The 12274-nt window shown below is 45.3% G+C and overlaps 1 protein-coding gene across 8 annotated transcripts in view; it reads right to left on the reverse strand.

Annotated features, from left to right (window-relative positions):
- Positions 1-12274, reverse strand: part of METTL25B (methyltransferase like 25B) — an 85406-nt gene that overhangs the window by 71797 nt on the left and 1335 nt on the right. For 7 of the 8 annotated variants that reach the window (XR_012851438.1, XM_075844699.1, XM_075844698.1 and 4 more), the window contains exons 2-8: positions 7501-7600; positions 6676-6797; positions 4186-4399; positions 3183-3245; positions 2784-2927; positions 1278-1975; positions 584-768 (exon numbers count right to left, since the gene is read on the reverse strand). Coding sequence is in view for 7 of the 8 variants with exons in the window: in XM_075844699.1 (XP_075700814.1) it covers positions 584-768; positions 1278-1975; positions 2784-2927; positions 3183-3245; positions 4186-4399; positions 6676-6797; positions 7501-7600 (1526 nt within the window). In the remaining variant the exon portion in view is untranslated. Of the gene's footprint in view, positions 1-11; positions 221-583; positions 769-1277; positions 1976-2783; positions 2928-3182; positions 3246-4185; positions 4400-6675; positions 6798-7500; positions 7601-12274 lie in introns of all 8 variants that reach the window. The other variant, XM_075844704.1, reaches the window with a different exon arrangement.

The following is a 12274-nucleotide window of genomic DNA, read 5'->3' on the forward strand; positions in this document are numbered from 1 at the left end:
TCTTTAGATACCTGTCGCCCAACGGCTCTTCCTCCCGACTCCTCCATATACGCTCAGCTAAGTATACAAGTGTTTTCAATGGGCCGAGGGGAATAAGTCGCTGCCAGACTCTGCAGGCTGAAGCTTATCTCCCATGGCAACAAAGGATCGGGCACGTTGGCTTTCAGACTCGGCCAAGATAGTCGGGGGGCACGGCCGAATTTCATCTGTGACTGGGCACCTTAAAAGGGGATGTACCAGAATCAATCACCTATTCACAGGATAGGTGATAATTGTCTGATCACTGGGACCCGCACCGATCTCAAAAACGGGGGTCCTGAACACCACAGTTGGGACAGTGGCTCCTCCTCTCTGCGGGGGTCCTAGCAAGGACTCCCGTTCTTACAATCGGTAGGGGTCCTGTCAGTGGGGCAGTCAATTATACCCTTTCTTGCCGGAGGGAGACACTTCTGGCCACTCATTTCCCCTGCAACATCTGCGGATGAGAAAATGCAGCAATACATCGCGGCCAATCAAATTAAGACCCTTAAATATCCCCCTATCTACTGTGCAGCTTGTAGACCGCCCGTGACATGACACTAACCCTGCTCTTGTAGGAAAATCATCCGGTCCAGCAGAATCAGGGTTTCCACTAGGGGAGCCAGCAGCAAGGCCACGCTGAAGAACGCAACCACTTTCTGGTGCTGGGCCAACATGTCCTCAACTGAGGCGTGATGGAAGGTGGTGTCAGGATCCAATCCGATTCGTTGCAGGCCCTGCTGGGCATATCTGCAAAAAAATAAAAAAATTATAATTATATATATATATTAATATAACATTCTATATAGATTTGTATTAATAACACAATAATATTACATGGCTGCAATAAGTGGAGAGCGGCAGTAAATCTAGAGGACTCGGAGCCTTGTTATATTAAGTTCCTTGAGCGTCGTATAACACTTTATTTATTTTTTAATAGAGCGCTATCATGTAGAATTAAAGGGACATGCTCCTTTAAATTTATTGCAAGTATAAGAAATCTAGTGGGTGCAATTCTACTCACCAAAGGAGGAGGTGGGGAAATAGTTACATATCGAAATGTCCCTCCCTCTCTGCAACCCCTCATTTAGCAGGGGTCACATTTCCCGGCAGTCCTGACTTCTAAGAGACATAAAGCAGCCAATCTCTGAGGAGCCGAGGAAGACCTAATCACATACTTGCCGTTTCGGAGGGAGGGGCACTGATTTTAAAGTGGCAACGCTCATTCCCAATAAATTTAATTTAGTCTTTTTACGTACTCTTTAAAAGGAAGCTTGTGAGCGTTCTTGATTGTCTGGACCCCGGCACGTTTCATGGTGGGATCTATACCTCGGATCACCGTCTCCAGCACGGCCCTGTAACAATGAGTCCTTAATATGTCGCTGTCGCCTTGAAGACGGTCTATGTAGTCCTCGATAGCATGGCAAGCCACCTCTCTGGATTTGTAGGAAAGTTTGTGGCCAGGGAGCCGGGACACCCAGGAACTTACAGGGTAGCCGTACTGTTGCAGGTGCGAGTCAAGCGGGTGAGATGAAGTCAGGATCCCGGGAGGCTGCGGCACTTCACACGTGGTGAGCTTCATGTAGCAGCAAGCAACGGAGGTGATGCCAATGACGTCGGGGCACCTGGCGAAGTGGCGGAGCATGGCAACGCTGAGGTCTCCACAGGCATGGAGTCCGGTTAAAATAAAGTTGTTTCGCTGAGAAAAGTTTTGCTGGGCCAAAGAGCTTACACTCTGTCCGAAAGCTGCAGTTGAGTTTGATAGTTCTGGTGACCCGAGGTCTTGTGTACAAGTAAGTGACGCGTTCGTATCAGATCCGCTCGTACTGACCCCGTTCTCCGTGCAATCGGTTAATTGATTTACAAATTCTTCCCATGAGGCTTGCGGGTCTACATGGGCCGAGACATGTCGTGGAGGTTTGGTTGACTCGATGCTGGTAATGTCATAAGCGGCGCTCTGAAAAGGAGAAAAATATTTTGATTTAAGCTTCAAAATTGTGTCACGGCCCATTACAACCAACAGAATCCACTGGAACGGACACAGTTAAAGGAGTTTTCCACTACCCGGACCCCGCACCGATCAACTGCACCGGATGTCGTTGCACAGTATGAGGTGTACGGAGCTGGAAGCAGATGGCTGCAAAGCGGCCGGGCTGCAGCTCTGCTCCTATTCACATGAATACTACAATATTGCAGCTCGGCCGCTATTCCATGACCGGAGCCATCTGCTTCCGGCATGGGCGTCCGGAGGCAGCCGGAGCAGCTGATTGGTGCGGGGTCCGGGTGTCGGACACGCACCGATGATACATTGTTGACCGATCTGGTCATCAGTTGTACGGTATTGGACAACCCCTTTAATGTTTTATTGATTATATAAATTTTGTTACTGTCCCTTTAAATCAGGCAACTGACCAGAGAAAGCGAACGGGTGTTATTAAACCAAACTGTGGCAAAACTACAACTCCCAGCATGCCGAGACCGCCACCAGAGCAGCGATTATCACCATTCCTAAGCCAAGTACCTACTATGCAAATAAATGACATCAAACTAGCCTTCGATCTTGTAGTCTGCTGCCTATTAGAAGCACCGCATGAGCAAATTGTGAGTACCCCAAAAGACACGACATGACCTCTCTGGGGTGCACGTACCCCAGGTTAATAACTTAGGCTCTCCGGGGCCTCATGTTTATTAGTTTATATAAGAAAAATTAGCATCAGGTCCCCTTTAAAACATTTTTGAGGTTACAGCAGCTCAGGACGTCTTACCTTTGTCGGTCTCGTTCGTTCCTTCTTCAACATGTAGATTAGGTCATGGTCGAATTTGGTGGCCATGGTGACGAGGTTGCGGTCCGCTTCCACTGCTGTGACGCAGAGTCCTTGACCGAAGGATAAAACCCTTGACAGGTGACCCTAGAAAGACGCGGTGGTGGAGAGCCGGTCAGCAGTTATCTAGCCGCTATTTAAGGGGTGGTGAACGTTTTTATCCACAGAATTATACGTTATAGGGGTCGTGTCGACATTGCACTACATACCACCTGCCCTGGACGTAGCCGTGGCAACCAAAAATAAAACATATTTTGATTATTATGTTTTCATTCTGGTTGCCATGGCTACGTCCAGGAATATAAAATGCAGTCAGTGTGGCGGAGATAATAATCACCTTACCTGACCGGAGCCGATGTCCACCACATGATCGCACTTTGTGACGTCGCTCAGCTCCTTCACCAGCTGTGGGATAGAAAGATATTAATATTATAACGATTAGGTTTAGAGCAGATGTCCAGTTGTGAGCTTACAAATCATATATATATATAAAAAGTCAATACATACGTGTAAGACTCGACCATTAGAAATCCAACCCCTATATTATCAGAGGCTCTGTCCCTCCCTAATGCTTTACACTGCAGCTGTGCTTGTTCAGATCAATTTTAGAAGAAAATTAATGAGGGGGAGGGGGGGGCGATAAACCTGCTATCAATTCCATTCAACAAACTTCTTACATGTCATAGTGATATGTCAGAAGTTTTGATCGGTGGGGGTCCGAGCACGGAGACCCCCACCGATCGCTAGAACGTAGCGGCAGGAGCGCTCGGGTGAGCCGCTTCGTTTCAGATTGGCTGTTTTCGAAAGGACGATGCAACAGTGTACGAACTCTAAAGAAAGCCTATGAGCCCGTACTCCGCTACATCGACTTTCCGAAAAAAAGCCGATCAGAAACGAAGCGGCTCACCCGAGCGCTTCTGACGCTTCGTTGTAGCGATCGGTGGCGGTCTGAGTGCCCGGACCACCACCAATCAAAACTTCTAACATGTCACTATGACATGTCAGAAGTTTGTTGAAGGTTTAGTTAGACTTTAAATTAGAAACTTCTACTTCTACTTTCTTTGAGCCTATTTATAATCCAGGGCTCTCGGACCCCGTTTTCCAGATGGAAGACGCAGAGTCCATGACGCCTCCGACGTATCACAGGATGGATTGTCATGTTGTATTCTTCGTTTTTAGACCCTTTAGAAAACACTGGGGGATACGATCGTTGTGACCTGGCGTAGGGCAATGGCGTTAGTGACCCCTCCCCCCCGACCTACAAACATTTAAAAAAATGGCAGCCGGATGTTTTATAAATGACAATACCCGTGTTTGTGTCACTTTGCGCAGCGCAGAACCTCACCTTCCCCAGCCGTCGGATCTCATGCTGTTTCTTGGGTTTCACGTGTTTCCGGAAGAGCGGATCCAGCAAGGAGCTCTGGCAGTGGTTTTTCTGGAACTCGGCCGGTCTCTTCTTATCTGCGCTGCCAACGTCATGACGTGGCGTCCGCTGGAAAGCCAAAGACTGCGCTGTAACCTTCAACGCCAAGAGGCTGAGCGGCCAAACCGACCTGTAACTGAACCGAAAAAGGACAACTCACCAATCGTATGGACTCAACAATAAGCCAAATGTATGTCAGGCCTCGTTCACATCTGCGTCAGGTCCCGACGCAGATGTGACCGAAGCCTAATGTGTCCGTGGCGCAGACTACAAGTAACCATACACTGCTGAATTTGCGACCGTTTACTTTTCTCACCACTTTCCGTGATGAGAAAAGGGGGCGGGGTTCGGTTGAACGACAGATTTATCATGATTGACGCCAGAAACGTAAGCGTAACTCAAAGCAGCCGTATAATTGCATTTGTGTAGAATTGGCAGCCGAAGATGCTGTGCCCTTCTTAATAAATTTGGCGCATTTTCTGACGGAATTCATTTTAAACTGGAATTTCAAGTCTTAAAGGGACTCTCGGTTTTAGCTAAAAAATTTAAGTTTGTTATGGAACAGAGTTCACTTACCTGGCGCCCCCTCTGTTTAGCTTTTGTACGCCAAATTCCGGGTCGCGTCTTCTGTCATCCAAGATGGCCGCAGCGTTTCTCAGACTACCCGATGCCCACTGTGCTTCGGTAGTCCGAGAAACTGTTTCCTGCTATCTGATTGGCTAGCGCTGATGACGTGACAGCTATCACTGCTCACATGAGCAGTGCTAGTCAATTGAATAGCAGGGGAGAGTGTCTCGGACTACTGAAGCGCAGTGAATATCAGGAAGTCTGAGAAGCGCTACGGCCATCTTGGATGACAGAAGACGGGACCAGTGAATCGGTGGCACAACAAGCAAAACGGAGGGTTCTGCATTTCCCAGCAAACTTTACATTTTTAGGTCAAATCGGAAGATCACTTTAATATATTTTCCATCCATTGCGCTCTGCTGACATCTATTGGCCAACATGCAAATTGCACGCTTAAAAAATATGTTTGGCAAAAAATAAAATAGTAATAATAATAATAATAATTAACACCTTCCCGTCGTAAACAATTTTCATTTTTCGGTCGATATAGTTCTATGAGGGCTTGATGTTTGCGGGACGAGTTGTAGATTTTCACAGCGCCATTTATTGTGCCATATAATGTACTAGGAAACGGGAAAAAAACGTATTTGTGGGGTAGGAAATGAAAAAAAACAGCGATCCCTCCATTGTTTTTTGCACGCCGTTTTTACGGAATTCACTGTGCAATTAAAACAACATGTTACCTTTATTCTGCGGGTCAATACGATTACGGCGATTCCAAATATATATCGTTTTTTTCTATATTTTACTACTTTTACAAGGAAAAAACGAAGTGTAAAAAATACAAATTTATTTTGTGTCGCCAAATTCCGAGAGCCGTAACTTTTTCTATTTTTCCGGCGATTAAGCGGTACGAGGGCTTATATTTGCGGGATAAGCTGTAGTTTTTAATGATACCATTTTGGGGAACATGCGACGGTTTGATCACTTTCTATTCCATTTTTTTGTGGGAGACGAGGTGACCAAAAAATAGCGATTCTGGCGTTTACAATTTTTGTTTTTACGGCGTTCACCGTGCGGGTTAAATAATGATATATTGTGATAGTTCAGACTTTTACGGACGCGGCGATACCATCTATGTTTATTTATTTTTTTACTATGCTCTAGGGGGAAAATGGGAAAAGGATTTTTTTTGTAAACTTTTAATATATATTTTTTTACATTAAAAAAAACAAAAACACTTTATTTTACACATTTTTATTAGTCCCCCAAGGGGATTCGAACCAGTGATCGCTTGCACTATATGCAGTACTAATGTATTGCAGTATATCGTTTTTCTGACAGGCTTAATAGAAACACAAAGATGGCGGACCTGGGGGTCTTCAGTAGGTCCCCGGGCTGCTATAGCAACCATCGACACCCTGCGATTGAATTGCGGGGGGCGCGATGAGCTGTTAGAGGACGTTGCCCCCCCCCCCCCGCGCGCTTTCTAATGATTTAAATGCCGCGGTCGCAATTGAGTGCGGAATTAACAAGTTAAACAAGCGTGATCCCGCTCGTTACTGTGAGTATCCCATTAATACCCATCAGCTGACGTTACAAAAACCTTCAATGTGTAAAAAGACAATGGGGGGAGGTGTCAAAACTGGTGCAAAAGGAAAATTTAACTAGTTGTCCAAGGAAACCAATCAGATTCCACCTCTCATTTTTCAGAGGAGCTTTAGAAAATGAAAGCAGAAGCGTGATTGGTTGCCACGGTCACCTACTCCACTTCCTCTGCAGCAGTTTGGATTCGTCTCCCCAGTATGACCATAGACGTGCACAGTATCCCCCCGGCGTCCGTACCTCGTATCCGTCCTGTGACTGTCTGATAGGAGTTGATCGGCCAGCTCCGGAGCGGTCAGGTCTGACAGCACAAACCTCCAAGACTCAGGCAGCGCCTCCCAGAGGTGGTCAGTGAAAAACTCCTGAAAAAAAGAAACGATAAATAAAAACACAGAAAAAAATATAGATAATGATGCTGAATAGAGGGACGGTAAGAATGGATCAAACGCCGCGAGATTTTGGTGCGGATTCGGAAAATCGATCGCAATTTTAGCAACTCGCGTTTTTTACGCCCGTATTTGGAGCTGTTTCAGTCAATGGAAAACGGCTCCAAAAACGGCACAAGGAGTGACAGGCACTACTTTTGTGTGGGCGTTTTTTTATACGCCCGTTTTTCAAAAACGTAACAACAACGGCCTGTCTGAACAGAACGCCGTATTTCCCATTGAAATGAATGGGCAGATGTTTGCCGACGTATTGGAGCCGTGTTTTCAGGCGTAAAACGCCTCCATTACGCCTGAAAATAGGTCGTGTGATCCCAGCCTGAGGCTACAGGCACAGAATTTAATGGGAAAAATCGACAACAAGACCGAAAAAACGCAGGTGAAATCCGCACTTCATATTGAGTATTTTTATGCGTTTTTATATTTTGATACGAAACATTTTTGGTGCATTTTTTTTTATAAACTTGTCAAATTATGTGAAAGATCTGGTATGATTGGCTGGTACTGTAAATCCACCGCGTGACCTCCGCCCGTCCCGTCCACCGCGTGACCTCCGCCCGTCCCGTCCACCGCGTGACCTCCGCCCGTCCCGTCCACCGCCCGTCACTTAGAAGACACTCACAATAATATAAGAATCTGTGATGTAGCCGTAAAGTGAGAGGACGCGCGAGATATTCACTGCAAGACGCTTGTTCTGCTCCAGAGACCGGACATCAGACATGCTGCAAGAGAAGAACCGGGTATTAGTAACAAAGAACTACAACCCCCATCATGTGCTGCTGAGCCAATGTATCTAATCCTATCATGTGTGATACTGTCTGCTGAGCTGTGTATCTAAGCCTATCATGTGTGATACTGTCTGCTGAGCTGTGTATCTAATCCTATCATGTGTGATACTGCCTGCTGAGATACTGTATCTAATCCTATCATGTGTGATACTGTCTGCTGAGCTGTGTATCTAATCCTATCATGTGTAATACTGTCTGCTGAGCCGCTGTATCTAATCCTATCGTGTGAGATACTGTCTGCTGAGCTGTGTATCTAATCCTATCATGTGTGATACTGTCTGCTGAGCTGTGTATCTAATCCTATCATGTGTGATACTGCCTGCTGAACTGTGTATCTAATCCTATCATGTGTGATACTGTCTGCTGAACTGTGTATCTAAGCCTATCATGTGTGATATTGTCTGCTGAGCTGTGTATCTAATCCTATCATGTGTGATACTGTCTGCTGAGCTGTGTATCTAATCCTATCATGTGTGATACTGTCTGCTGAGCCGCTGGATCTAATCCTATCATGTGTGATACGGTCTGCTGAGCTGTGTATCTAATCCTATCATGTGTGATACTGTCTGCTGAGCTGTGTATCTAATCCTATCATGTGTGATACTGTCTGCTGAGCTGTGTATCTAATCCTATCATGTGTGATACTGTCTGCTGAGCCGCTGGATCTAATCCTATCATGTGTGATACGGTCTGCTGAGCTGTGTATCTAATCCTATCATGTGTGATACTGTCTGCTGAGCTGTGTATCTAATCCTATCATGTGTGATACTGTCTGCTGAGCCGTGTATCTAATCCTATCATGTGTGATACTGTCTGCTGAGCCATGTATCTAATCCAATCATGTGTGATACTGCCTGCTGAGCCGTGTATCTAATCCTATCATGTGTGATACTGTCTGCTGAGCCGCTGTATCTAATCCAATCATGTGTGATACTATCTGCTGAGCTGTGTATCTAATCCTATCATGTGGGATAGTGTCTGCTGAGCCAATGTATCTAATCCTATCATGTGTGATACTGTCTGCTGAGCTGTGTATCTAATCCTATCATGTGTGATACTGTCTGCTGAGCCGCTGTATCTAATCCTATCATGTGTGATACAGTCTGCTGAGCCGTGTATCTAATCCTATCATGTGTGATACTGTCTGCTGAGCCGCTGTATCTAATCCAATCATGTGTGATACTGTCTGCTGAGCTGTGTATCTAATCCTATCATGTGTGATACTGTCTGCTGAGCCGCTGTATCTAATCCTATCATGTGTGATACTGTCTGCTGAGCCGCTGTATCTAATCCTATCATGTGTGATACTGTCTGCTGAGCCGCTGTATCTAATCCTATCATGTGTGATACTGTCTGCTGAGCTGTGTATCTAATCCTATCATGGGTGATACTGTCTGCTGAGCCGCTGTATCTAATCCTATCATGTGTGATACAGTCTGCTGAGCCGTGTATCTAATCCTATCATGTGTGATACGATCTGCTGAGCCGCTGGATCTAATCCTATCATGTGTGATACGGTCTGCTGAGCTGTGTATCTAATCCTATCATGTGTGATACTGTCTGCTGAGCTGTGTATCTAATCCTATCATGTGTGATACTGTCTGCTGAGCCGTGTATCTAATCCTATCATGTGTGATACTGTCTGCTGAGCCATGTATCTAATCCAATCATGTGTGATACTGTCTGCTGAGCCGTGTATCTAATCCTATCATGTGTGATACTGTCTGCTGAGCCATGTATCTAATCCAATCATGTGTGATACTGTCTGCTGAGCCGTGTATCTAATCCTATCATGTGTGATACTGTCTGCTGAGCCGCTGTATCTAATCCAATCATGTGTGATACTATCTGCTGAGCTGTGTATCTAATCCTATCATGTGTGATACTGTCTGCTGAGCCAATGTATCTAATCCTATCATGTGTGATACTGTCTGCTGAGGTGTGTATCTAATCCTATCATGTGTGATACTGTCTGCTGAGCCGCTGTATCTAATCCTATCATGTGTGATACAGTCTGCTAAACCGGTGTATCTAATCCTAACATGTGTGATACTACCTGCTGAGCCGCTGTATCTAATCCTATCATGTGTGATACTGTCTGCTGAGCTGTGTATCTAATCCTATCATGTGTGATACTGTCTGCTGAGCCGTGTATCTAATCCTATCATGTGTGATACTACCTGCTGAGCCGCTGTATCTAATCCTATCATGTGTGATACTGTCTGCTGAGCCGCTGTATCTAATCCCATCATGTGTGATACTGTCTGCTGAGCTGTGTATCTAATCCTATCATGGGTGATACTGTCTGCTGAGCCGCTGTATCTAATCCTATCATGGGTGATACTGTCTGCTGAGCCGCTGTATCTAATCCCATCATGTGTGATACTTTCTGCTGAGCTGTGTATCTAATCCTATCATGGGTGATACTGTCTGCTGAGCCGCTGTATCTAATCCTATCATGGGTGATACTGTCTGCTGAGCCGCTGTATCTAATCCCATCATGTGTGATACTGTCTGCTGAGCTGTGTATCTAATCCTATCATGTGTGATACTGTCTGCTGAGCCGCTGTATCTAATCCTATCATGTGTGATACAGTCTGCTGAGCCGTGTATCTAATCCTATCATGTGTGATACTACCTGCTGAGCCGTGTATCTAATCCTATCATGTGTGATGCTGTCTGCTGAGCCGTGTATCTAATCCTATCATGTGTGATACTGTCTGCTGAGCCGCTGTATCTAATCCTATCATGTGTGATACTGTCTGCTGAGCTGTGTATCTAATCCTATCATGTGTGATGCTGTCTGCTGAGCCGTGTATCTAATCATATCATGTGTGATACTGTCTGCTGAGCTGTGTATCTAATCCTATCATGTGTGATACTGTCTGCTGAGCTGTGTATCTAATCCTATCATGTGTGATGCTGTCTGCTGAGCCGTGTATCTAATCATATCATGTGTGATACTGTCTGCTGAGCCTCTGTATCTAATCCTATCATGTGTGATGCTGTCTGCTGAGCCGTGTATCTAATCATATCATGTGTGATACTGTCTGCTGAGCCGCTGTATCTAATCCTATCAAGTGTGATACTGTCTGCTGAGCTGTGTATCTAATCCTATCATGTGTGATACTGTCTGCTGAGCTGTGTATCTAATCCTATCATGTGTGATACTGTCTGCTGAGCTGTGTATCTAATCCTATCATGTGTGATACTGTCTGCTGAGCCGGTGTATCTAATCCTATCATGTGTGATACTGTCTGCTGAGCTGTGTATCTAATCCTATCATGTGTGATACTGTCTGCTGAGCCGCTGTATCTAATCCAATCATGTGTGATACTGTCTGCTGAGCCGCTGTATCTAATCCTATCATGTGTGATACGGTCTGCTGAGCCGCTGTATCGAATCCTATCATGTGTGATACTGTCTGCTGAGCTGTGTATCTAATCCTATCATGTGTGATACTGTCTGCTGAGCACTGTATCTAATCCTATCATGTGTGATACTGCCTGCTGAGCTGTGTATCTAATCCTATCATGTGTGATACTGTCTGCTGAGCTGTGTATCTAATCCTATCATGTGTGATACTGTCTGCTCAGCTGTGTATCTAATCCTATCATGTGTGATACTGTCTGCTGAGCTGTGTATCTAATCCTATCATGTGTGATACAGTCTGCTGAGCCCTGTATCTAATCCTATCATGTGTGATACTGTCTGCTGAGCTGTGTATCTAATCCTATCATGTGTGATACTGTCTGCTGAGCCGTGTATCTAATCCTATCCTGTGTGAAACTGTCTGCTGATCTGTGTATCTAATCCTATCATGTGTGATACTGTCTGCTGATCTGTGTATCTAATCCTATCCTGTGTGATACTGTCTGCTGAGCTGTGTATCTAATCCTATCATGTGTGATACAGTCTGCTGAGCTGTATCTAATCCTATCATGTGTGATACTGTCTGCTGAGCTGTGTATCTAATCCTATCATGTGTGATACTGTCTGCTCAGCTGTGTATCTAATCCTATCATGTGTGATACTGTCTGCTGAGCCGTGTATCTAATCCTATCATGTGTGATACTGTCTGCTGAGCTGTGTATCTAATCCTATCATGTGTGATACTGTCTGCTGAGCCGTGTATCTAATCCTATCATGTGTGATACTGTCTGCTGAGCGCTGTATCTAATCCTATCATGTGTGATACTGTCTGCTGAGCTGTGTATCTAATCCTATCATGTGTGATACTGTCTGCTGAGCCGTGTATCTAATCCTATCATGTGTGATACTGTCTGCTGAGCTGTGTATCTAAGCCTATCATGTGTGATACTGTCTGTACTGTGTATCTAATCCTATCATGTGTGATACTGTCTGTGCTGTGTATCTAATCCTATCATGTGTGATACTGTCTGCTGAGCACTGTATCTAAGCCTATCATGTGTGATACTGTCTGCTGAGCTGTGTATCTAAGCCTATCATGTGTGATACTGTCTGCTGAGCCAAAACCCCCCACATGAGGTCCGGGTCTATAGATTTGGCGGGTGACATGTTACCGGGATCTACAGTAGAATAGTAGAATTATCCCCACAGCCGGTAATTAGCGGCGCTGTGATCGCT

Source organism: Rhinoderma darwinii, chromosome 12 (assembly GCF_050947455.1).
Source record: "Rhinoderma darwinii isolate aRhiDar2 chromosome 12, aRhiDar2.hap1, whole genome shotgun sequence".
NCBI classification, from domain to species: Eukaryota; Metazoa; Chordata; class Amphibia; order Anura; family Rhinodermatidae; genus Rhinoderma; species Rhinoderma darwinii.